Source organism: Rousettus aegyptiacus, unplaced genomic scaffold (assembly GCF_014176215.1).
Source record: "Rousettus aegyptiacus isolate mRouAeg1 unplaced genomic scaffold, mRouAeg1.p scaffold_m13_p_7, whole genome shotgun sequence".
NCBI lineage: Eukaryota > Metazoa > Chordata > Mammalia > Chiroptera > Pteropodidae > Rousettus > Rousettus aegyptiacus.
Window position 1 is genome coordinate 44,776,121 of NW_023416310.1, and position 24,471 is coordinate 44,800,591.

General features: G+C 35.1%; 1 protein-coding gene across 2 annotated transcripts; it reads right to left on the reverse strand.

Moving 5' to 3' along the window:
- On the reverse strand, positions 1 to 21,529 carry NFU1 (NFU1 iron-sulfur cluster scaffold). 2 transcript variants are annotated; one of them, XM_016128447.2, is made up of 8 exons: positions 21,414 to 21,529; positions 19,257 to 19,357; positions 16,131 to 16,266; positions 12,332 to 12,398; positions 8,804 to 8,918; positions 4,181 to 4,241; positions 1,746 to 1,920; positions 1 to 173 (listed from the first exon to the last, which is right to left on the reverse strand). In XM_016128447.2, exons 1-8 carry the CDS (start codon positions 21,473 to 21,475, stop codon positions 129 to 131), a joined length of 762 nt encoding a protein of 253 aa, XP_015983933.2. In that variant the 5' UTR covers positions 21,476 to 21,529; the 3' UTR covers positions 1 to 128. The 2 variants fall into 2 exon arrangements, with proteins under 2 accessions (XP_015983933.2, XP_015983934.2); XM_016128448.2 differs by lacking the exon at positions 1 to 173 and adding an exon at positions 241 to 1,242.
- Positions 21,530 to 24,471: the final 2,942 nt, after the last annotated feature.

Genomic DNA, 24,471 nt, shown 5'->3' on the forward strand with positions numbered 1-24,471 from the left:
TTTATAGATCACTCTCGAAAGAAAGGGCATATTTTATTAATCTTCAAGTTCCTTAGCAAATTAGTTAAAAGCTTGGTGTACATTATCAACAAGTCCAACTGCTGGGCCCAAAGAAAATTCAAATTATTTTAAGGTGAATTTGCTTCTTTTTCTTCTGATTCATCATCCATAACCTAAAACCAAAAAAACAAAGAGAATTTAAGAATTAAGAAATAGAATTTGCTATTTCCTGATTTTAACATTACTTGCTTACCAGAAATAACTTTAATACGTTAACAATGTATGTCAATCTAGTAAGACTAAATCTATCAATAGACTCAAAGTTCAAAGTTTGCATCATAACCTATTATCCTAACAACATAAAAGCAAACTGAATATCAGCAAATTAATTAAAGGCGCTGGTTTCCTGTCCTTGTTCCAGAAGAGGTTTCCAATAGTGGAGTCTCACCTGGACAGAGAAGACTTTAATGAATGATTAAGTGATCTTTTTCTAGCCATGGACTAATGTATAATCCACTAAAATGTCAACTAATGTAATTTTTTAAAAAAACCATATAGGAAATAAAGGCACAAAAATAAGTTTAAAAGGAAAATCTACATGAATCTCATTCTGATTTGAGACAATCACTGGAAAGTCAATTCTCCTAGTTTCTCTTTTGGGTTGAGTAAAAATGGATATGTACTTTCAAGGAATTGACATTTTATATTCAATCTCAGCAACACCCAATTCGAAGAATTTCATTAGTCAAATTCTATTTTAGGAAGAATATTCCTAATTTTGGAATAGTATATCCAAATACTTATTTAATACAAACTATGTAAGAAAATGTATACACACAGGGCTAAGTGTTGCAAAGGAACACAAAGACCTAGATGTGATTACACGTCTCTCGAGAAACTTACCCATAAACATAAAGCTAAAACAGACACACAGAAACAGGCTTTGGAGCTTAATTCCAAGCGGAGGACTAATAAAGACTTCAAAGAGGAGATGGCATAAATTACACCAAAAGGAAGTATTTTAATACTACCCAGAGATGAGTGATTTTCAAAGGAACTGAGAAGAGATGACTCTCCTTTAAAGGCACAGAATTACCTGAAGAGTTTTTTCAAATTTCTAATTTCGACATATTTCTCCTTCTGATAATCTCTTTCCATAAGGTCATGCCTCCTGGTTGAGAATCACTCCAGTGAGGGTCAGTATCACTGCTGAGAATATGCTGTGCTATATTCCTTAGGTATCTTATGGCAGAAAAAATGTTGGCATCAGACTATAGATAAAGCTCTGTAACTACTCAGTACTCTGTTTTACTGTACAACAAAGTATGATTTCTTGATGAGCTCTTTGCCTGCACATTTAAGAACAAGAAGTGGATAAATATGATGCAGTGGAGCTGTTCCACTAAAGACTTAAATCTCATCTATAAAATTCTTTGAATCCTCTTTTCCTAATTTTTCTATAACCAGAGCAGCAATATGCCCTATGAGCCTCAATTTCCTATGCACAAAATAAAAATGACTCATTCAATTAACTTGTTAGAAGACTATATGAGGTAATATCTGTAAAAATGCCTGGCACACAGTGTTCATAACACTAAAGTTAATTCTAAACTAAAGAGTCAAGTCTGATAATGACTGCAAAACAAAGATACAGCCCTTGAAGAAAATGACAGGTAATAAATTTCTTTTCTTCTCAAACGTTTATTTTAATAGTAAATCTAAACTGTCACGTAATATTGGCATACCTGTTTTACACCTTCTACTTCTGGAATATAAAACTGCAGCATGTTCTGAATTCCATTTTTCAGAGTAATGATTGAACTAGGGCAGCTGGTACAAGAACCTTGGAGTTTCAGCTGTACGATGCCATCTTCAAAGCCCTTATAGATAACATCTCCTCCATCTTCCTGCACAGTTGGCCTGTGTCACAGTGTATTTGTGACATGTTTAAGAAAACAGAAGTTTTCATCAAAAATTTTTAATATAACTCAGGGCTTAGATCAGTAGAATTCACAAAATCTTTTTTTAAGCATTTAAGATTTCAAGTTTCCTAATAATTGTAGTGATTACCTAAGATATACTTATTCACTTCTTTTGTGTTAACAGAGGGAGGCTGATAGATGCTGGCTTTTTTTTTTTTTCAGGTAAACTTTTCATTAAAATATATCATTAATTCAGAAAAATGCATAAATCATGTACAATCAATTCAATTAAATTTCACAAAGTGAACATACAATTGCCCCAGACCAAGAAATAGAATACTAGAATCCCAGAAGTTCCCCTTGTGCTTCCTTCTAATCACTCCTCCGTACCAAAGGTAATCATTTTCCTAATCGCTAGCACTACTGATTAGTTTCACCTGTTTTTTTTTTTAATTTAAAAATTTATAAATATAAATTCCATTTAGAAAACATGTAGCATTTAGTCTTTTGTATTTGGCTTCTTTTGCTCTTTGTGAGATTTATCCACGTCATTGCATTTAATAATAGTTCATTCAATCTCACTGCAGCATTGTATTTCTATTCTGTGAATATGCCAGAATTTGTCTATTCTATTGCTGATGGACATTTGAGTTAATATCAGTTTTTGGCTGTTACAAATGGTGCAGCGACAACGATTCCTGCAAACTTTTCTTGGTACACATATGTAGTACTACTGGGAATATACCTGAGAGTGGAATTGCTAAATCAAGAATATGCATATGTTTAGGTTTAGTAGATAATGCTAGTTTTCCATAAACTTACATTCCCACCAGCCATATATGAGAGTTCCTGTTGCTCCACATCCTCACCAACTGGCGTTGCCAATCTTAAAGATTTTAATCATTCTAGTGAATACGCAGCGATAGTTCACTGTGGTTTTAATTTGAATATTCATAATAACTAATAAGGTGGAGCACTTTTCATATTTAGTGGCCATTTGGTTACTCTCTTTTGTGATTTGCTTCCCCAGAGCTTTTGTGAAGAGACTGCTCCAGTCTTTATATGTCTTTTTCTTAACAAAGTATAAGAGTTTTAAAATATACTGTTATATAATATATAGCAAGTATCTTCTACTCTGTGCTTCGCTTTTCACTGTAAATGGCATCTTTTGATGAAAAGAAAGTCATTATTTTATTGTAGTCTAACTTGTACATATTTTCCTTGATTTTTCTTGTGTTCTGTCAAAAAAAAAAAAAAATATATATATATATATATATTTGCCAAACCAAAGGTCATGCAGATATAGACCTATTTTAAACTTCCTTTGTGATTTCTTTGTTGACCTAGTCTACCCCTGGTTTGACCCCATTTCCAGAGTATAGTCCTCTGGGGACCCAACTAAGAGTCTGGATTTTCTTGAGCCCCCCCACCCACCTCGACAGATCCTAAACTCCAATTTTTATCACCTCCCAACACTGTAACACTGCCAAAACTTTGTTCAGTTATCCAACTTCTTTTTGCTTGACTCAAGTCTCTTCCGCTACACAGTTAAAAATAAGCAAGTACCTTGTCAGGAGAACCTTTGAGTGTTAGGCTTACTTTTTCTTAACTTTTCTCTAGGATCTTGGCCCTTTAAGTCAAAGCTTCATTGGTAGCTCAGAATTTTATCTTTTTTCTTCCCCTCTCAAAGATTTAGCTGAAAGCTAAATGGTTTCTCTGATTCTTAGTAGCTGCCCCTGATCAGCTTCTTATACTTCAGCTTCACACCAAGAATCAGCAAATGCCCCCAAGGGAAGCTTCAATGTGCTTTCCTTCTCTACAGGATGCTGTCTGCTTTGGCAACTATCTAATGCCTTCACACACGAAATTTTTAAATTGTATTTTATGCAACTTTCCTGGGACTTCTCACTGAAACCACTGGTCTGCTACAAGCAAAAAGTCCTCTACTTATTTATTCTTTATGGGGAATAGCCTAAAAACAGGTACTCTTCTCCTCATAATCCTCCCAAACACGGCCATTTTTTCCTAAGAAATCTGATATTATAATCATATTAAACCTAAATGATGACTGTAAAAGATAAATTCCTTTATTTACTATACAGACTTTAAATTCAACTGTCATGGTTCCCTATTGGGTTTACATTCACTTATACTTATTTTGGAACTCCACTATAATTTCACAGACAACCAAAACTATATTGCTATAATGAAAATTGGCTCTGTATTACATCTGGTCTCAAGTAAAGATAAACACATACCGTATTCTAGTATCTAACAATTCTTTAATCATTGCCACAACTTCATCGTCTTCTTCAGATCCTAGAAACAATTACAAATAAAATATATCAATAGTAGAAATTTCATATCCATGCAAGTACAAGTATTAAAACAGGATGATTTTTTAACTTAAGGTCTCATTAAAAAAAAAAAAAACAACAACAAAGCATAAAAGCATAGAACATGTAACTTGGTATGGTGATAAGGTGATTTTGGGGAAATTTGATTCCTTTGATTTTAATTCTTTTGATTCTTTGATTCTCTAAAGAATAATTAAGGAGCACTGATCAACTTAACATTTGGTGATAAAGGTGAGTATATACTAAGGAAAAAAAAATGGCATAGATAATAGAGGCTCTGTTCATCCCTCTGGCAACCAAATCATGTTGTGACAGAAACAAGGAGCAGCAGCAAAGAAAAATCACTTGGGATCTAGATGAACAAGCCACACTACGAAGGAGAAATCCAAGAAAGCACCCTGCAACGGCAGAAGGTAGGACGGGGCGAGGATGTGGGGCAACCTGGTCCCAAGCAGCTGAGACCGAGCCTGCAGCAGCAGTATCAGCCTCTTAAAGGGGCCGCGTCGACTTGACAGACCTTGCTCTGAGCACCAGTGCCCAATCAGCTGCGCGCAGTGGGCACGAGGGACTTACAGGTAGATATTGTCAGAGTGAGGGTGGAGGCAAGATTTGCTCAGTACAGCAGTGCTGGTGGTACCATCATTTTCTGTTGAGCCCTCCCCCCTCCCAGTATGCAGACATAGCAACACGATAGCCATGACATCATCATACTGGACAATAGAGGTCACTCTGCCCAGAGGATTCCCTGAAACCACACCTTCCCCAAACCGGGCCTCACCCAAGCCACATCCAGGTATATCGTCAGCTAGTCAGATGCTGAGCAGTGCCTAGACTCACACTGGAGGCAGCTGGCCTCAGGTTCTAGTGTGGCCTTTTGAGGCAACTATAAGCACAGCATCTGTGGATTCCTTGCTGAATCTTGACAGGTGACCCCAGAGGGGTAGAGGATTGGACTAAATTTGGCCTGTACCTGAACCCCTCTCAGGACTGTGCCACTGGATACCTACTTCACAGATCCACACTAATAAGACCGGGAGACTTAGGAGCTTGGCTTAGTAGTACATAGAAACAGACACAGAAAGGCAGCCAAAATGGGAAGACAAAGAAGCAGAAACTATATGACAGAACAGAACAGAGATCCAGATATAATGAAATCAAGCAATCTAACAGATGCAGAGTTCAAAACACTGGTTATAAAGATGCTCAATGAACTTTTGGAAAAAGTAGAGAACTCCAACAAAGAGATAAAAATGGAGATGAAGATTATAAGAGGGAACCAGTCTGGAGAACACATTATTTGAGATGAGAAGTACATTAAATGGAATAAACAAAGTGAATAAAGAAGAGGATTGCATGCCCTATCTAGAGGACAGGAAAGAAAATCGGGACACTCAAACAGAATGACAAGAAAAAAGAGGCCAAGACTATAAAGATGATTTAAGGAGGATATGGAACACTATTATGGCTCCAAATATTCGTCTGATTGGCATAAGTGAAGAAAATCAAGATGATGAACAGCTGTTTGAAGAAATAATGATGGAAAAGTTCCCTAGCCTGGTGAAGGAAATGAACATAAAACCTCAGGAAGCTCAGACGAGTCCAAAAATTGGGAATCCAGAGGCGCACACCAAGACACATCATAATTAAAATGCCAAAGGTTTTTAAATTTAAAAGCAGCAAGAGAAAAACAAATAATTACATATAAAGGAACACCCATACGACTGGCAGCTGATTTCTCAAGGGAGACTATGCAAGACAGAAGGGCTTGGAAAAAAATATTCAAAAGAATGAAGACCCAGAACATACAACCAAGAATAATTTATCCAGCAAAACAAAGCTATTCAGAATTGAAGGACAGATAAAGAGCTTCCCAGACAAAAATAAACTAAAGGAATTCATCACCACCAAGCCAGAATTACAGGAAATGTTGGAGGGACTTCTTTAAGAAGAAAAAACATGTATCAAAAACAGTAATAAAGGATGGTAACACCTAGATTCCTATCAATAAGCACCTTAAATGAAAAAGACTTAAGTGCTCCAACCAAGGGATAGGTTAAGAAAACAAGACCCCTACATATGAAAATGAAGGGAATGGAAAAAGATATTGCTGTGATGAACCTAGAAGGTATTTAAGTCAGACAGAGAAAGATAAACACTACATAATTTCACTTATAGGTGGGAGTTAAGGAATAAAAAGAACAAACTAATCAAAAAACAGACTCATAAATATAGTGAACAATTTGGTGACAGACAGAAAGGAGGCTGGGAGAATGCGGTGAAGGGTTAAAGAATTAGAAGCTTAAGGATGGTCATGGGGATGAGAGGCACAGCATAAGGAATGCAATTAGCATTAATACAATGGCTAGGTGGAAGGTCAGGGGAGGGAGGGAGCAATTAGGGGGATCATTTTACTAACTATACAGATGTCTAACCAATGTACTGTATACTTGAAATTAATTTTAAAAAAATAAAAAAATAAATTTACATGTTCAGCTATTAAAAAAAAGGTGAGTGTACTGAAATAACTTAATCTACTAATGATGGTAGGGTTTTTACTTTGGGGCCAATAAATTTGCATACCCTCATCATTCTTGAGTATTGAAAAACAGCAGATGAAAAAGAATGTCTGGATTTTGATGAACACTTTGAGATAAAAAGATATACCGACTCTATAAATTAGTTTATATTTTTAATTTCTCAGTTTTGTGGTTTTCAAATGACAATCATACTAAATAAAAATGTGAGCCTTATGGACATTTCCAAAATGTTCTACAAATCTGAGGGCAAAGCTGTTTTTAAATTTTGTTTAATTTTTGTTTTTCTTTTACTTTGATTTTCACCAATGCCTTTTTATGGGCTTTAATTTTTTTTTTTTTTTTTGAGAAATTTATTTACACCTTCAGGAAAACTAAAAATGCAGGTAATTCAAATTATCCTATAACAAATACTAGAGTTCTGGTAACAACATAAATAACAACTATTAATATTAAATTACATTAACTGAGTCTTTTTATACAAAAGAAATAAAACATATAAAGCTAAAATTCTTACAGTAGCAAACCTAAGTTCCATTCCCCACCATTATTCCCATAGGCAACCACTATCATGAGTTTAGTGTATAGCCTTCTAGTACATGCGTACATGTGTACATTTAGACAAATGAGATCACACTATACACACTGTTCTACACTTTGTTTTTTCTATTTAATATATCTTAAAGGTCTTTCCAAATCATAATGTATAGATATGCCTCAATTTTTAAAATAGGTACATACAAATTTTCGTATAGATTTGTTTCCATTTAGCTAGTTTTTGACACAAAAATTTATGAAATGTTCCATATTTTTAAAAGAAAAAAAGAAAAGTTTCTGAATGACAAAAGATATCCTAAACATAGTGAAAAGATAAGGTGTGGTTACAGAGAAGTTATCAGGTATGAAAAAACTAACAAAAAGTTGACACTTGGAATGCTATTTAAAAACCTGCTAAAATCAATATAAAAAAGGCATACAACTCAATTTTTTTTTAAATGGGCAAAGATTATAAACAGGAAATATACTGACAAGGAAATTTATAACCAGTAAACATATGAAAACCTTCAGGAATATCAAGGAAACGATTAAAACAGGATAGAATTTTACACAACACACCGGGAAAAAAAATGTAAAAGATACTAAGTGACATTAAAGATAAAAGTAAAAATTCTTACATGCTGCTAATTTTCATGTAAATTAGAACAATTTATGAATAGCAATTCTCCTTTTAGGATTACACTCTAAAGAAACTTTCCACATTTGTACAAAGAGACTGTACAAAGATGCCCACTGCAGGACATTTGTAATAGAAATTAGCACAAACAATTTATTTCAACATAAACAAGGGAACGAATTAATTAACTGTAGTTTATTCATATAATGGATTACTACGTAACACTTAAAATAAATAAAATAGAACTACTTTTTTCCAAAATGGATGTATTTCAAAATATTATGCTCAGTGAATAAAAGGAAAGATGCATATAACTCATTAAAGTTTAAAAACAGAAAACAATACTTTATATTCCCTACAAATACATTTGTATTTGTAGTGAACATTTGAAAACAAACTCAATTTACATACATCTCAGGAAGCAGAAAGAGAAAAGGGGTGGGGTAGGGCTTTGGCTATGTCCTTAATATTTTATTAAAAATTGGGTCTAAAGCAATTGTAGCCCAAAATTAACACCTGTTAAATCTGAGAGGAGGGCAAGTTGTGAGCTTCATATTGTTTTCTGCATGTCTGAAAATTTTTATAATTGAAAATTTAAGTTTTGTATAACAGATTTGATTTATACACTTTTCAAATATGATGGGCAAAATTAGTATAAATAAAGTTTTGTTTACTCTGGAATTAGTTCCAGAGCTAAATACAATACCATGCTAAAAATCTGTATTCTCATGACTTTTGAAATCAAGACAAATGTGAGGAAAGTAGAAAACTTTAAAAAAAAAAAAAAAGATAAATATTAATTACCCCACACATTACCTGCTTCTCCTGAAGATGTTTCCTCAGTAACTAAGGGTAAGCCAGATGCAAAGAAATCCATGATTGTGGCATAAATATCTGGTTTCAGTAAATTCCAGTCTAACTCTTCACTTTCCTGTAAATATTTAAAGGAAAATGCTAATTTCCACCCAAGGGCACAGACAAATATAAAACAATACTTTGTATCTTTTAAGAATATTTTCCACTAAATCATATACTTATGCTCTTTTATTTGTACCATTCTTTCAAATAAAGTAATTTGGTATCCCTACCTCCCCACCCCCCCGAAAAAAACAATCTTTTCCTATTATACACTGTACTACGCAACAGTACCCATTTCTGGAGAATACATGTCAGTTTCAGTTCTTAAAGAATCTGGCTTATAATGACTTTCCAGAAGACACAATTTTAGAACATTCCTCATTCATTCATTCAACAAGCTTTCATTAAGTGTGCTTTATGAACTATGCCCATTATAGGTGATAGCAAAATGATTAAAAGATATTTTTTCATTAGGTAAAGAGAATTAAATTTCTGAATGTATTCTCTGTTTAAAGAGGAAGATAACGAGATCTCCCATTCTTTTAAAAAGATAGTATATAATTGCTTGATCAGCTATGTAGGACATCCTACAACTATTAAAGAACTTCAGCATGTAAATTAGTTAAGAGTACTGAAAAAATGCAATGATACAATTGTAGAACTAAAACATACAATATGTCTTATGTATGGCTACTGCATCAGGGGACTTGTGAACTGTCAATAAGACTTAAAAAGAATCTATAATTATTTCACCTCTGTATCTGGCTAACCAGTTGATTCCATACAAAAAAAGATAAGCAAGTTCTTAAATACCTAAATAGGACTAACATCTAAAAACAGAAAGGCAGGATGTGTTTTAGTTTTTTAGAAGAGAGCTCTTTAGAAGGAAAAACTATTAGATGCAGTCTATTTAGACTTCAGGAAGCTATTAGCCAGGGTCTAAATACTATTCAAAATTGAGTCTAAATACATAAAAGTATTTTTGTCATGGATTAGGAAACGATTTAGAGACAGTACACCAAAGAGAAGATAAATGGGCACTGTTAAGGATACAAGAGCAAAACCAGTGAGATGCCTTAGTGATTAGGAATGGGAACTAGTTCTAGGTAACTTTTAAAAAAAATTTTTTTCAATTTCAGTTGACATTCAGTATGATAGTAGTTTCAGGTGTACGGCATACTGATTAGACATTTATATAACTTATGAAGTGATCTCCAATAAGATAGTACCCACCTGGCACCATACATACCTATTACAATATTACTGTATTTTACATCCCTGTGACTATTTTAACTTTCAATTTGTACTTCTTAATCCCTTCATCTTTTCTACCCAAATCTCTATTCTGGATAATATTTTAATAATTTGGAAGATCAATCAGAGATCTACCTCATATCTTCAGTAAATAGTGGGCTCTACTGAGTATGAAATATTGGTAATAAAAAGAAGAAAAAAATCCTGAAGTTGCCTGAATGAGGAAAAAAAGGCACCATGTAAGCTGCAAACTTAAACATTTAGAAAAAAACATAAATGATGCATAAAGAAGCCTCTGAATTATCAATTATAAATCAGAAAGGAAACAATCACTAAAGACACCAGGTAAATGGGATAGTACATGATCAGGAAGTTTAACTGAAAGAAAACAAATCAAATCTGCTATTCTACCGATTAAGTATCAATGTGTGCTCTCACTTGGAATTTTATTTATTGGTCATGTCATTTCATTAAGAATAGTGGATCTGAAGAAATTTCAAAAAAAGTAACTAAATTCTGTAGGAAAAGGGAAATAAAAGATGACTTACCAAGATAAAATTAAGAAAAAAAACCCTTAAGATATAATCATGTTTTCATCTAAAAAAATTTTTATATAGCATAGGCAGTACATAAGAGAACTAAATAAAAACATCTTAAAATAAATATATAACTTCCTGTTTATAAAATGAAAATGAGAATAACTAGTTATAAGAATTCGATAACATATGCAAAACATTAGTCCATATCGAACATGTTGGAGATATTAAATAAATGCTTGTCCTCTTTTCTCCCTCAAAAAGTATCAAAAAAAGAAAACTGAGGAATAACACGGATAGGCCAGATATCTCTAAACTTGGAAAGACAGATAAGTTAACATAGACTTGCTCATTATGATCCTATATTTGTGAGAAATCACTTGAAGCCTGAAAACTCAACTTAGGAAATTTTACATTATTGTTTCCTACTTCATGCTAGGCATTGTTCTAGGTGAACTAAACAAGACGGACAATCTTTACTTTCACATGGAGTTTACAGTCTAGTACAGAAAAGATAGGTAATAAAAATAAACAAATGTACACCTGAAACTAATATAAAATATTTAATATCAACTCTAATCAAAAAATGAAAATAATAAATTTAATATATGGATAATGAAAAAGAAAAAAATATATATATGATTAGTGATAGTGCAATGAAGAAAATAAACAGGGTAATGAGCTCCTGGAGGGAGTACCACTTTCACCAATATGGTCAAGAAAGGGCTTTCTGAGAATTTAGAACAAATAACACTTTAAACAACAGGGGGAAAAATTTACAAATGGATATTTGCAAGAACAACTACAGCTACTGGGATTGCCACCACGGAGGCAAATCATAATTCTCCACCACACATAAATAGCTACGAGAGAATACTGAACTTGATGTAACATGTCACTAACTCAGTTTGTCCACTTTTATGGTGCATCAACTCAGAGTAATCCTTTCTAACTGCTTAAGAGGAGTCGAATGAATACTTTTTATTTTGATATGAAATTGGTAAGTGATTAGTTCAATGTATACATATCAATTCAGACTTAAAAGGATAGACAGTTCAAGTTTAAATAGTTCATTTCTCATTAATCTAGTAGATTTAAAAATGAAACAGCCTTTTCTAGCAGTTTCTACCTCAGCTGTTGGAATAGGTAGCCTTTTAGCTTAGTTTTTGACAGAGGTTAACCATGTGCTGAGAATTACACAGTCCACGGCTCTTATCTGAGAAGTTCTAAAGTTTTATTGCTGGATGGCAGAATGGGTCAGATGCCCTAAGTACCTACTTTGAAAGGAGGTATTTTTCATTTTATTGGTCAACTACACACACACATACACACACGCACACGCACAATGTAATTATTTGCTTTTCTCTTTATTAATTTGAACTAAGAACTAATAAAAATAATACTTGGAAGCCTAATTCTAGTCCTGCCAAGGTTGATCTTTGCCCTACTGTAGGCTAGCTATGTAATCTTGGACAATGCACTGCATTCTCTGAAGGTTAAGTTTTTCTCTTTTGATAAATGAGGAAACTTGAAATATCCTATTAATAATTAACTTAAGAAATGTGAAAAGTAAACTTAATTTGAGATTTTTAAAATATGGATAAAATACATTAAGAATAGAAATTTTGGAGAGGGACATTCAACTCAAAAAAACTAAAAGTGCTTCACATCTTATTTTATATCATCCTATGCTTACTTTTGTGACAGTGATGAAATCTGGTCCAAAGAAGACACTTTTCACTCCTTCAATCCTAAATAATTGCCTGTGAAAAAATAAAAAATAAGAGATAATAAAACATTTTATTATGAAAAGTTTACACATATGCAAAAGTAGAAAAATAAAAGAACCTCCATGTACCCATCACCAGCTTCAACAATTATTATCTAATGGCCAATCTTGTTTTAATTTCTTACCCTATGATTGAGCAATCCCACTCTTAGGTATTTACCCAAGAGAAATAAAAACATATGCTCCACAAAAACCTGCACACAAACCTTATAGCAGGTTTATCTATAATAGCCACACAAAAATAAATAAATAAATAAAATCTGGAAATGTCCATCAACTGGGGAATGACTAAATAGATTGCGAATACTCACATAATGTATACTACTCGGCAATAGAAAGGAATGAACTACTGATACACACAAAAACAAGGATGACTCTCAAGTGTTATAGTAAATGAAAGAAACCAAACACTAAAGACTATATAGTTCCATTTATATGAAACTCTAGAAAACACAAAACAGTAATAGCATAAAGAAGATCAATAGTTACCAGGGTGACAGATGTGTTAACTAATCTTACTGTTATAATCATTTCAAAATAGATACATATATCAAGTCATCATGTTGTACATGAAGTAAGAGGACTGAATATAAAGGCAATGAGGGATCTTTTGTAGGAATAAAAAATGTTCTATATTTTTATTTTGGTGGTGGTTACATAATTGTATATATTTATCAAACTCATTCAACTATATAGTTAAAATTGGTGAATTTTATTGGGTGTAAATTATAACTCAGTAAAGGTAATTTTTAGAAACCTTTGAGAGGAAAAGGGGTAGGTTATAATTTAAAAAGCTCCAAGACATTTTGAAAAGTACCTTTCTTGCCCCATCACTGATGTATGTACCATACCTAGTATATACACTCAACAGCAGTTTTCTTTTTCACAATCTTAAGAATAAAAGCTGACATACTCTAAGGATTATAGTGTTCCTTCTCTGTCTATCACTGCAAGAGTGCAATCGGAATTATTGTTTTGATATTATTCAGAAATTTGTCTGAAACAATGTCATTTGGGTACTTTACACAACCACCCAATATTAAATTTACAAGTAGTCACAAGGTTCTTGGTTGCAGCTTATGATCCAATAAACCCAGGCACAGACCTTGAAATAAGCCCCTAGATTGGCTCTGTACATCTGCACTGATGGCAAAGCCTTTAATCCAAATGAAAGGAAAATGCAAAGGGGACTGCTTTTGATCTATGGGCCATGGCATGGGAACTGCTTTAGGTAAGAGTTCATAGGTATTGTCCCTAAAAGAAAGAAAAAGCTGAAATAGGAGTTTCAAACATTATTATACATGCTTTGGCATTTAGGTTACTTTCTTTGGGACAATTTCACCTTGTCAACGTCCAAAAATAAAATGATACCCAGAATTGAATACAATATCCCAAATATAATCTGACTTGTTCAGACTACAAAGACTGTTAACTCTGTTGAGCTGGACACTACAACTTTGTTAAAGTCTGATAACTTTTTTGAGCACTGCATCATATTCAAAATGAATTAAGGTCAGATTCTTCTACCCCATAATTGTGCTACTCATTTAAAAAAAATGTAAGTATAAGGCTTAATATTTGTTCCTGTTAGATTTTATTCTATTTGCTTTAACCTATCATTCCAGCCTAATGAAACTTTTTTGAATTTCTCTGAATTTTGCCATCCAACATATAAGCAATGCCTCCCATCTGAAAACCTGGTAACTGTATCTTATTTTTGCTGATAAAAAAAAGTATTGAATAAACATGCCAAATACAAAAATACACAGCACTTTTACATGTCACTAGAGACAGATTTATACTTTGCTTACATTTCTTTGTTTTGTCCATAAGGACAGTAAGAAGCAAGTCAAATGCCTCCCAGACGTAAGATATATTACCGTTTATTCATTCATTAAGTTACTCATTCATTCGTTCAACAAATATTTGAATACTTGCTTGAGTATCGGACACTGTACTAAACACCAGAGAAATAATGATGTGCAAGACAGACTAGTGTCTGTCCTCATGAAGCTTATGTTCTGGCTTACAACAAAACCACTGTCAGCTACAAGAACAAAAGCAAGATTTTGCTTGAAGATAAATTTAAAGATAATAAATTCCATGAATCCAGGAAATAAGTTACTTTCAAAAGACTAATTTGAGAAGGGATTCTGCCAGCTGAACATTTGGCAAAAATAATCAACTAATCTGTAACTGAATTAGGGACTTTTTACTTTTACATTTTTTAAAATACAAAATACGTGAACTCAACTTAATATAAACATTTCAAACTATAAAGTGAAAATGCCTCTTCAACACCCCTCCCAAATCCACTGTTATCAGTTTGGTGTGCATTTTTGTTGTGTTTTTCGTTTTTTTAATAATAATCATATTGTACTCACTGTTTTGAAACTTGCTTTCTTCACTTAAAAGTAAGTCTATGATTGTAAATACGGATCCACTTCATCCTTTTTATTATTTGCAGATTATGGACAAAGTTTATCTAATTCTTCCTATTGATGATTATTTAGCTTGTTTCTAACTTGTTATCATTACTAATAAGGCTATACTGAACCTCCTTGCACACACCTTGTGCACATGTGTGTGTTCTCTATGGTGTTTTTTTCCAAAACCACCAGTAAGTTCTGAAATTATGTGGTAACCAGAATTTTAACTAATAAACAGAGCAAAAAAAAGAACAAGAAAGGAAATATAAGAATCCATAACACATTGTAAGAGCGAAAACTGTCTCATCAAACACTTGTTTCATATATACGCACCCATATGTGTATAATTATTTATATATCTCTGTAAATACATATATCTGTGCATGTATATGTGTATGTATACATGTGTGGTTTGTGTACTGGGTTGTAATATAAAACATTTCTTACTGTGGCTTTTATCAAAAAGTGTGAAAAACAAATGTTCTAAGGTATATTGACATGTGACATATTTAGATCAAGGAAATGTGCATTTTTATTACATAGATACTTTAAAAACCATTCCTAAGATAAGCATGTCTCTGGCTTCCCTAAACGAGACATATAAAAAAGCTGTATGTATCAAAATAGTCATCAAAGCTTTATTTCTCAAATATCCTTGGCAATCAGTATCAGGCTTAGGTTATCGAAAATTTCAATTTAAAATTGACTAATAGTTCTTATAAAAATCTCTTTAGCTAGCAGTTAAAAAAGTTTCATTCCAAAAATTTTATTGCCTGTGCTTCATCATCTGACTATATATTTAACATGTCTCTATCTAGTGATTTGAAAAATTGCCTCCACTAAGTAGTCTTTAAAAATTCATTCCATATCTCTTAACTATTATCATTTACATTTGTGAGTGGAATATTTTAGAAACAATTCCATTTTGAAACATCTAGAAATTCAGCTGTCTTTAAGAATAAAATGAGCACATTTTCATTATTAAAAAGTTTTAAAAATTTAGAAAAAATTTACCATACTATCATTTTGATGGATTATTTTTATGTAAAAATATAAATTTTTATTTAGTAATGTTACAGATCTCTCAAAAATATCACTTTTCAGAAGGGTTTCCTAATATCAACTCTTAGTTTTATCTCTTACCTGAAAAGAAAATATTCTTTATACTGAAAAAAATGTGGTGCACATAAAAATGCAATAGCTAACTAAGGCTGCCTTAACCCCAAAGTCAGTTATTTATGTTTCCTGGTAAAAGCAAATGAAAAATAGTAATATACCTAGCCAGAGGGGAGCGAAATGCTGCAGCTGGTGTGGGAAAATCCATGGTCCTTGTCTCAAGAACTGGTTTTCCTGGAATAAACTTTAAACTGTTGGGATTTGGGGTATCTTGTGTTTGAATAAACATGTATCTCACTAAAAGAGAAAAAAGAAGAAAGAATGTTATCCTAGAAAAAAATAGTAGTTAACAAGTTTATGGACCATACTGATGTGCTCATTTTCAGAGAATCAAAAAAAAGTAAGAAAATTAAAAACAAAATAAGGCTTTACTGCCTGACAAAGTAAAAATTTTTAAAGAAAGAAATTTATCAATATATTTAGGATAACTACATTGAATTTTATATTAATCTGATTATTTAGTAGGTTTGTTACTCAACAAATTCTAGTAATATCCTACACTTAAGTAGAAAGACATAATTCAGGAGTCTTATATGTATTCAATTTGGTGACTTAGTACCAATGGCTATCACAATCATAAATCATCATCACTGTGATATTAATACAGTAAAATGTTACATTCTCTTCTTTTCAAAGTGCTAACATTCTTTTAAAGACAAATTTATAAGAATAATAACTAATATTTATTGTGTGCTTACCATTTACATGTCAGGGACAGGGTCTAGTGCTTTTTATGTATTTAAGCCTTTAACAACCTTATGAAGAAGGTATTATTATTCTGACTTTACAAATGAAGAAACTGAGGCTTAGAGATAAGTAACTTGTTAAGTTACATAGAATTAAGTAACTTGCTCAATGGTGTACAGTTTGTGACATTAAAAATTATTACGTAAGGGAAAATCTATGTGACTCACTTTCTGCAATATTTTAAAATTATCTCTATAGGTTTTCTACTCTCTTTTAGCCCATGATTAGACTGAGAATGAATTCATTAAAGCAGTAAAGAAAGAATAGAATCTTTAATTTCCTACTTTGCTATTATGACAACAGCTTATAAGACAAAAGAACAGTCCTGGGATTTTAATAGTTTTAAAACTATTAAATGGGCCTTTATTATTTATTATGACCAAAAGAGCCACCAATTTTCATCTTAGAGAAGTATACTGAAATAGGTTAATTTACTGAATAATTAACATGTGCTGGGCATCATGCTAAGCACTCCACATGAACTATATCATTTAATCCTTGCATCCTGCCAAGGAGGCACTGTTTTTATCCTATTGTATAAACAAGGAAACTAAAGCTCAAAGTCACTCAGCTAGTTAGGTGACAGAGCCAGGATTCAAGTCCCACCAATTTTCCAGCACTAACTTACTTAACCCCTGTGTATACTGCCTCTCCATACTTAATGCCAAGCATAACAGGAAAACGTTTAAATTAAAACCAGTCTTCCTATCTTGTCATGATCTTCATATTATATATCTTAGACAACACAGTGAAATATCAAAAAGCAACAGTTTTACTTTAAATTAGAGATTAAATCTGGCAAAACACAAAACATATGGTTGTTAAGAGGTGCTTTTCTTAACCATTAATAGAGAAGATTCTAATTTGACAGCTGAGAATTGTTTTTGCACCTCTCCATGCAGTTCCAGTTAACTGATGTTGAGTCACTTCCTTAGTTAAGGAGAAATTGAAACTGAACTCCCATACATTTTCCTTAAGTCACTGTCATATAAAGATACCACTGTTGACCTGGTGCCCAGGCAAATCCTAAATAAAAAAGAGAAAAATTTTAAATAATAACCTTAATGTCCAAGTATTTGATATAAAATATTTAAACCTCTAACCAATAAATGTCTCTGAAAATCTGTGTTTCAAGGGAACGATTTTTCAGATGGAACATTAAAGAAAGGGCTGCCACAACTTTCTGCAAATATAAAGATTCTTTTAATGCTGGTTCTGACCAATCATTTCTTGCAATCTTTCCTGGTAACCAAAGTCTCCACAGACATTAGGTATTCCACCAATATTTGAAGAATTAAATCTGCCTTTATTCTACTTAATCCATTTGTGGAAAACTATATAAAGAAAGAGAACAAGATCTATATATACTGTCCGAAGTAGAAATATATGACATCACTACATAAATTTTATCTTTTGACAATGAACAAAGCTATTTCAAAAGAGTAATTTGACTAGGTATTAATAAAATCATTACAAATATAGTTTAAACTGGGTCTAATTTGGCATTTTAAAAATGACTCCTAGGTTCATCACTGAGAAAGATTCTCATGAGTATCATAAGGTGACAGCAGGACAGAAAGACTAATGTAAAATATTTTTTCCTATTATGCTTGGTACCAAAAGGTAAATACGTAAGCATAAGTTCCCCACCACAAATAACAAAAACTTCAGTGTTACAAAAACTTCAAGAAGACACTCCTGTTCTTGCCCCAGTACACAGAGGAGGTAAGGAAGGTGTCTACCCTAATCCAGCTCTTTCCATTAGCCAGAGTCAGTACTAAGGCTGTGATAGAACTGGAGGTGGGCCAAGAGCTGAATCCAAACCCTTACAGCTCTTTAGGCACATGTAGGTAGGCATTTGCACACAGACATGCACTCTCTCTTCCCAAGGTTCCCTAAATACATATAAATACATATAGCAATAATTTTCAAATCCTATCTTCATACCTATTTCCAATATTAAAGAAAATAAAAGCATGTTACATCAAAAAGATTGTCAAAAAAACCCTCAGTGATTAATTTTAACAAAAAAAGAAAAAGAAAAAACACTACATTCTACTGTCTAGATGAAAACTGGAAATTTAGATTGTAGAGGTATTCTCATTAAAAAGAGGAGGGAAGAGCTTAAAATAAATACAATTCTTTCAAACGCAAACCCATTTGTAATTTCTTTTTACCACATTTTCATTTCAGAAATCATTGATTGAGCCATTCTTATGTTCCATTATGCAAGATACCGAGATTTCATAGGTTTACTGGACACTGTGCTCAGGATTCTTGAAATTTAATGCCAAAAATATACGTAAGCAAATAATTACAGTAAAGTGTGATGTTATGATAGAAAAAAATGCTATGTTCTTTTAATAGGTATCTGAAAAGAAAATTTACAAATTATCACCTTTTATGACGCACAAAATTCATTCAAGCATAGTTTAATTAGATTCTGAAACAAAATCTCTCTAAAAGACGTGCAATTTTACCTGTGTTACATAAGGTATTAGGTAGTGGGAAAAGTGGTCTTTGTACAAGGTGAGGCAGAGGCTGTTTCTTAATGATGTATGGATTCATCATATGACAGAATCTACATATAAAAACAAATAAAAATAACATTTTAAGAGAGAATCTTTTAAGCTGTTTCTTCTCATACATAAAAAAAAGTAATAAAAAAAAAAGCTGAATTCTCATTTTCCATCCACATTATTTCCACTTCCCCAGGCAAACAATATCTACAAATAATTTAGAAACAAGACCTCGAGGGAAATTTATAGCTTTGAAAACTGAGTGTACACAGGATTGTGCAATATCCAGTGTAAGAAACAGAAACCCATCTCCTTTAGTGATATATAACCTGGAGTCCCAAACTCTTAGCTATTCATAAAGGAGATAAAGAACAACAAACTGTGTTTTCCTTCTTTTTAAATTTTTAAAAACTAGATGAGGGTTATGTGGTTCCCAATTTAAATGGAAAAAAGAAAATACAGTGAAAAGTCTCCCCCTTTTCTGTTTCTACCATCATGTCCCCCGGAAAATGTTTGCATCATGTCTGCTTTGCAAAATATTTCAATACTTGAAAAAATTTAGTAGGAACTGTACTATTTTCCTCCAAACTGCTAACAAAGCTAACAATTTATATGCTTTTTGATTGGAAACATACTGTAATTGTAAACCTAATTTTTTCATGCCTCTTACAAATTAAAAACAAAGGGAGAAGGGAAAAACAAATATTACTGGACAAGTAAATAAAAGATTTTAGTAATGAAAAATTTTATAAATCTGATACAAGTTCCTTTGAAATCCAGCTTACTTTAAAATACCATTGCTATCCATTACAATTTTCATTTCACAGGAGTCACTGGGGAAATTTAAGCATATCTATGATCACTTTTAACATTTCTGATTATTTTCACCTGCAAACTCATTAAGAGAACTGTCTTTGTTTCTATGTCCCTAGCAGCTGGCCTGATGACTTTAGTTCCTCATCTCTAAAATGAAGTTAACATTCATAGCTACCTCATAAAGATTGGTGTAAAGATGGATCCAGCTAATGTAAAGTGCTTACAACATTGCTAGGCCCTGAAGTTAGTGTTCAGTAAAAGTTAGATATCACTATTATCATTATGCGATAGGTGCCCAATAATTATTTATTGAAGTTCAAGGTTTGGGGTGGAAACATTTTTATCCACAGCCCACTGCCTAAATCTTGAATATTTTGGCAGACGGATATACAGTAGAAAACTAGTATTGTTCCTTAAGCCTAGGGAAAAGGCAGCCGAATGACTACTGATAGAGATTGGTTTAAAGTAATAGAACAGTAAAGGCAAATTAAATTATTCCAGGAAGACATGTCTCAAACATAAGAGCGAGACAGGTGACTAACAAAAAGTCCTTTGACAAACTTAATTTAGGAAATGCATTTAAGTTTCAAGAGCACCTTTAGCACTAAAACGAGATTAAACCTTGTTAGGTCCTTTTCTCCTTTTGTTTCAGAAGCGAAATTGGGGTACGACACCTAGTTAAGTCCTCAGTGCCTTTCACCTAACCAATGTTGGCTGGTATCGTTGGTACGGGGCACCAAGGGGGAAAAGCAAGGGAACGCAGTGCGTTTAAGTAGTGGGGAGGAAATCAAGGTGTTTGGCTTCTCATCAGTTCACTTAGATGCTGTGTGACCTGAGAGAGGTCACGTCCCCTTTCTGGGCCTCACTGAGAAAATGAAGAAATGAGACGAGGTATTCTCTTCCATTCCACAGGACATTCTGATTGTCTTTAGAAGGCAGGGGAGGAAATGCACGTGGTGGAAGAGCAGGAGAGGGACACACATTTAAAAAATAGCTCTCTCGTTGGGTCTCTGGCCAGTCTCTGAGAGCCTGCCCCGCGCAGGGACTCAGGCACAGGGTCTGAGAGCCCGGGGTGTGGCAGGGCAGCCGCCCGAACTGGTGTGGGAGGGGGTGGGGGTGCAGGGAAGGCTCGCTTCAGTGATAGACGCCCGTCTCAGGGCTCAAACCCCAACTACGGCGAACCGGGCGAACCCAAAGGCTTGATCAGATGCACTTCTCCCCACCCCGTTTGAGGGAGAGGCTAAAACTCCGCTGACTAAGCCCAGTGGCACCCCTACACGGAGGTCAGGGTTCATCACCTACCGGCTGCGCAACCCTGCGGCAGCAACCGCAGCTCTCCGGCCGAACCGGGTCGCCGCCGCCATCTTATTTGACTGCGCAGGCGGGAGACGGATCGCCGCGTTCGCCAAGCCGCGGAAGCCCCGCGCAGGCGCAAGAACAGGCGCACGCGCCGGCCGGCCGGATCCCGCAGGCCCGGTGGAGAGCGCCCTCTACTGGCTGTAGGCGGCGCCGCTGCGGGTGAGCGGGGACGTGCTGGCACCTGGCTGTTAGCTGCATAACCTTTGGACAAGGTGGCAAAAAAGGAAATACCTCGGTAAGACACGCAGGACTGTGCTCATATGCGTGAGGCCGTACACTGTTTTTTTTTCTGCTTCCTGAGTGCTGCTCTTGCACCAACAGATCCTGGGGAAGAATGCCGTTCCCCAGGCCGAAACCTGCCCCATTGCCTTTTGTAAGATCCTGGTAGCCTCCAGGCCCAGCTCAGTGACTGCCTCCGAAGACTGACTACCTGGAGGATCCCCTCTGAAGGTTCTCGCCTTCCTCCAGCAAGCTATCTTTTGTCCCTCATGGGGCCGATGTGGACCTCTGTGTCTTACCTTTTCGTCAGGCTAGGCCTGCGGACTTGGTCATCTTGGACCAATACGCACAGGCTTCACCTAGTGCGGGTCTGCCCTTTATTGTATAAACATGAATATTGAGTAATTTCCAAAGTACAAAAACCCATTAAGTGTTCCTCCAGAATCTTACGGGGTATTGGGCTTTCTCTAGGACAGAGGTTCTCAAAGTGCGGACTGGGTGCAGCAACAGTACGGAAACACGTGGGAAATGCAGTTATAAGGCCCCACCTTAGACCTACTGAATCATAATCTCTGGAGGTGTGGTACAGTAATTTTTAACAAGGTTTTCAGATAATTCGGTTGCAGGCTAAAGTTTGACAACCACCACCCTAGAAGATATACACTGGAAGGAAACAACATATCTGTCATTGGACAGGTTGAGGCTGCATGCAACACAAACATGGTGGTTTCTATGGCTGGAAAGCATCTAAGGGGGTGGGTGGGGTCTCAAACCGGCAGCTGGGCCCAGCCTGGACACTGTGAGCAGGCTCTGCTTCCTCTTGAGTGCAGTTTACATTCTCAAGGCCACACTTCCCAACCATTGCCTCTCTTCCATGATCTATTCTACACCTCAATGTCATCCAAGGCTTGCCCCTTTCCTTTCTTCTAGACTCTGAATCAATGTGGCTCTTTTACCCAATAATAGGCCCCAGTTAAGGAACAATCTTTCTGTCTTCAACTGCTACCTTGCTTGCGTGTTCCTTCCCGTGAGAAAATCTTGCTTTGCTCCAAATCTCTATCACTCTCTTTTCTCACCTTCCAAGCTAAATGGTGCAAGCGTTTTCTACACTTTAAGTTTCTAGTTTTTCATCTCCTGCTCCTCAAAACACCGAAACCTGCTTTCTGTGTCCCACCATTGCCTCAGGGCCCATTCTGGTGGAGACTGCCCACAGCATCTGTGTTGCTGAACCTGAAGGACCATTTCAGTTTTTACCTTTCTTGACCTCTCGATCATCACATGATGAGGCTCACTTCCTCCCTTTAATAATCTCCTTCCTTGCACTTCCCTAGCACCACGTTTTTCTATTACTTTTCTGGTTATTTTTCTCCCTTGCAGGATTTCATTTGCCCACCTCTTAAATTTTGATGCTTTTTGGGACCTTATTCCAGGCACTCTTCTCATTCTTTTGTGATTAATTGACAGATTTCACCTTGGAGGGTTTGTACCAATTAGCATTTCAGGCAGCTGCCAAAATATGGTTTTCTCTCTCTTGCAAAAACTAAGTTTTTTTTAAAAATGTAGCTAATTCTTGGTCATTTACCTTAAGTGAAAAACAAAACTGGTTAGTAATAGTACACATAGTATGATCCTATTTATGTAAAATAGTTTGTGTCTATGAGTGCGTGTGCTTATACATGTGTGCCTAGAGGTGTCTGGAAGGCAGACTGCCAGCCTCTCCGCTCCCCTGGCTGTTTTCAGTTTCTTGAATATGTTGAAGTATTTCCGCCTCTGGGCCTTTGCATAGTTGTTCCCCCTTCAGGGAACAGTGCAGAAAGCCACAGTCAACCCCAGCCAAGGAAAAGGACACTGTACTCTGATCTCAAGCCTCTTCTTCCTGCCCCATGTGTAGGAGGCAGGTATAGAAAGAAGAGGCTAGACCCTGAGCCCAACCTAGGGAAAGGAGGAAAGCTCTAAGGCAGATGTTAGGTGGAAGTTTTAAAGACTTGGCTAGATTTTTTAATACTTGTGTACATGAAACAAAGGGTTCTATGGAAAGTAACTTCACAGGATGATCTGATCATAAATTCCTAACTGGTCTGGTCTTGGTGGGTAGTCACACCCCATGCCTAGAACTTCCTTAGTGAAAAAGTTTAAGCCATACCTGCCCATTGTTCTTGTGCATCTAGGTTAACACACCTTTGAAATACCAGAATACCCCTTGAAGGGAATATTAACCCTTAAGAGAGCACATAATTTTAACTATCCTGTAATCCAACCCCTGCCTTGCTTTCTCTTACCTCCACATAGTTCCCTCCTTAATTTCAAATGCATTAAAAAATCCTGCAAAACTGTTATTCTCTGGAGCATTTGGGATCTTGATTCCCAGTGTATGGCGGGCTCAGAGGAGTCACTCTCCAAAGTCTGAGCCCCGGACAAAGGCAGGCAGGTAGATTTATGCATTGATTACTTCCGCATACTTGACGGTCTTTTGTTTCACGCATACAGGAAAGGTAGGTAGGGTTCCAGGGAGAGAAGGTTGGAAAAATTCCTCTGGGACAGGGTAGCCATCTTAGATTTCTTTATGTTTCCCATATCATTATCACAAACTTAGTGGCTTAAAACAGCAAATTTCTTTTATAGTCTGGAGAGCAAGAGTTTAAAATCATTTTCATTGGGCTAAAGTCAAGGTGTCGGCGAGCTTGGTTCTTTCTAGAGCCTTTGAGGGGAGAATGTTTCCTTGTCTTTTTCCCTTTCTAGTGGCCACCTGTATTCCTTGGTTTCCTCCATCTTCAAAGTGTCA

Excerpts from the sequence above, each read along its gene's own strand:
- NFU1 (XM_016128447.2), bottom strand. The coding sequence starts at position 21,475 with ATGGCGGCGGCGACCCGGTTCGGCCGGAGAGCTGCGGTTGCTGCCGCA. Across the intron at positions 16,267-19,256 it reads TAATACCTTATGTAACACAG|TGAGATACATGTTTATTCAA; the intron begins GTAAAATTGCAC and ends TTTCTCTTTTAG. Across the intron at positions 1,921-4,180 it reads TTGTTAGATACTAGAATACG|GCCAACTGTGCAGGAAGATG; the intron begins GTATGTGTTTAT and ends ACTGTGACACAG.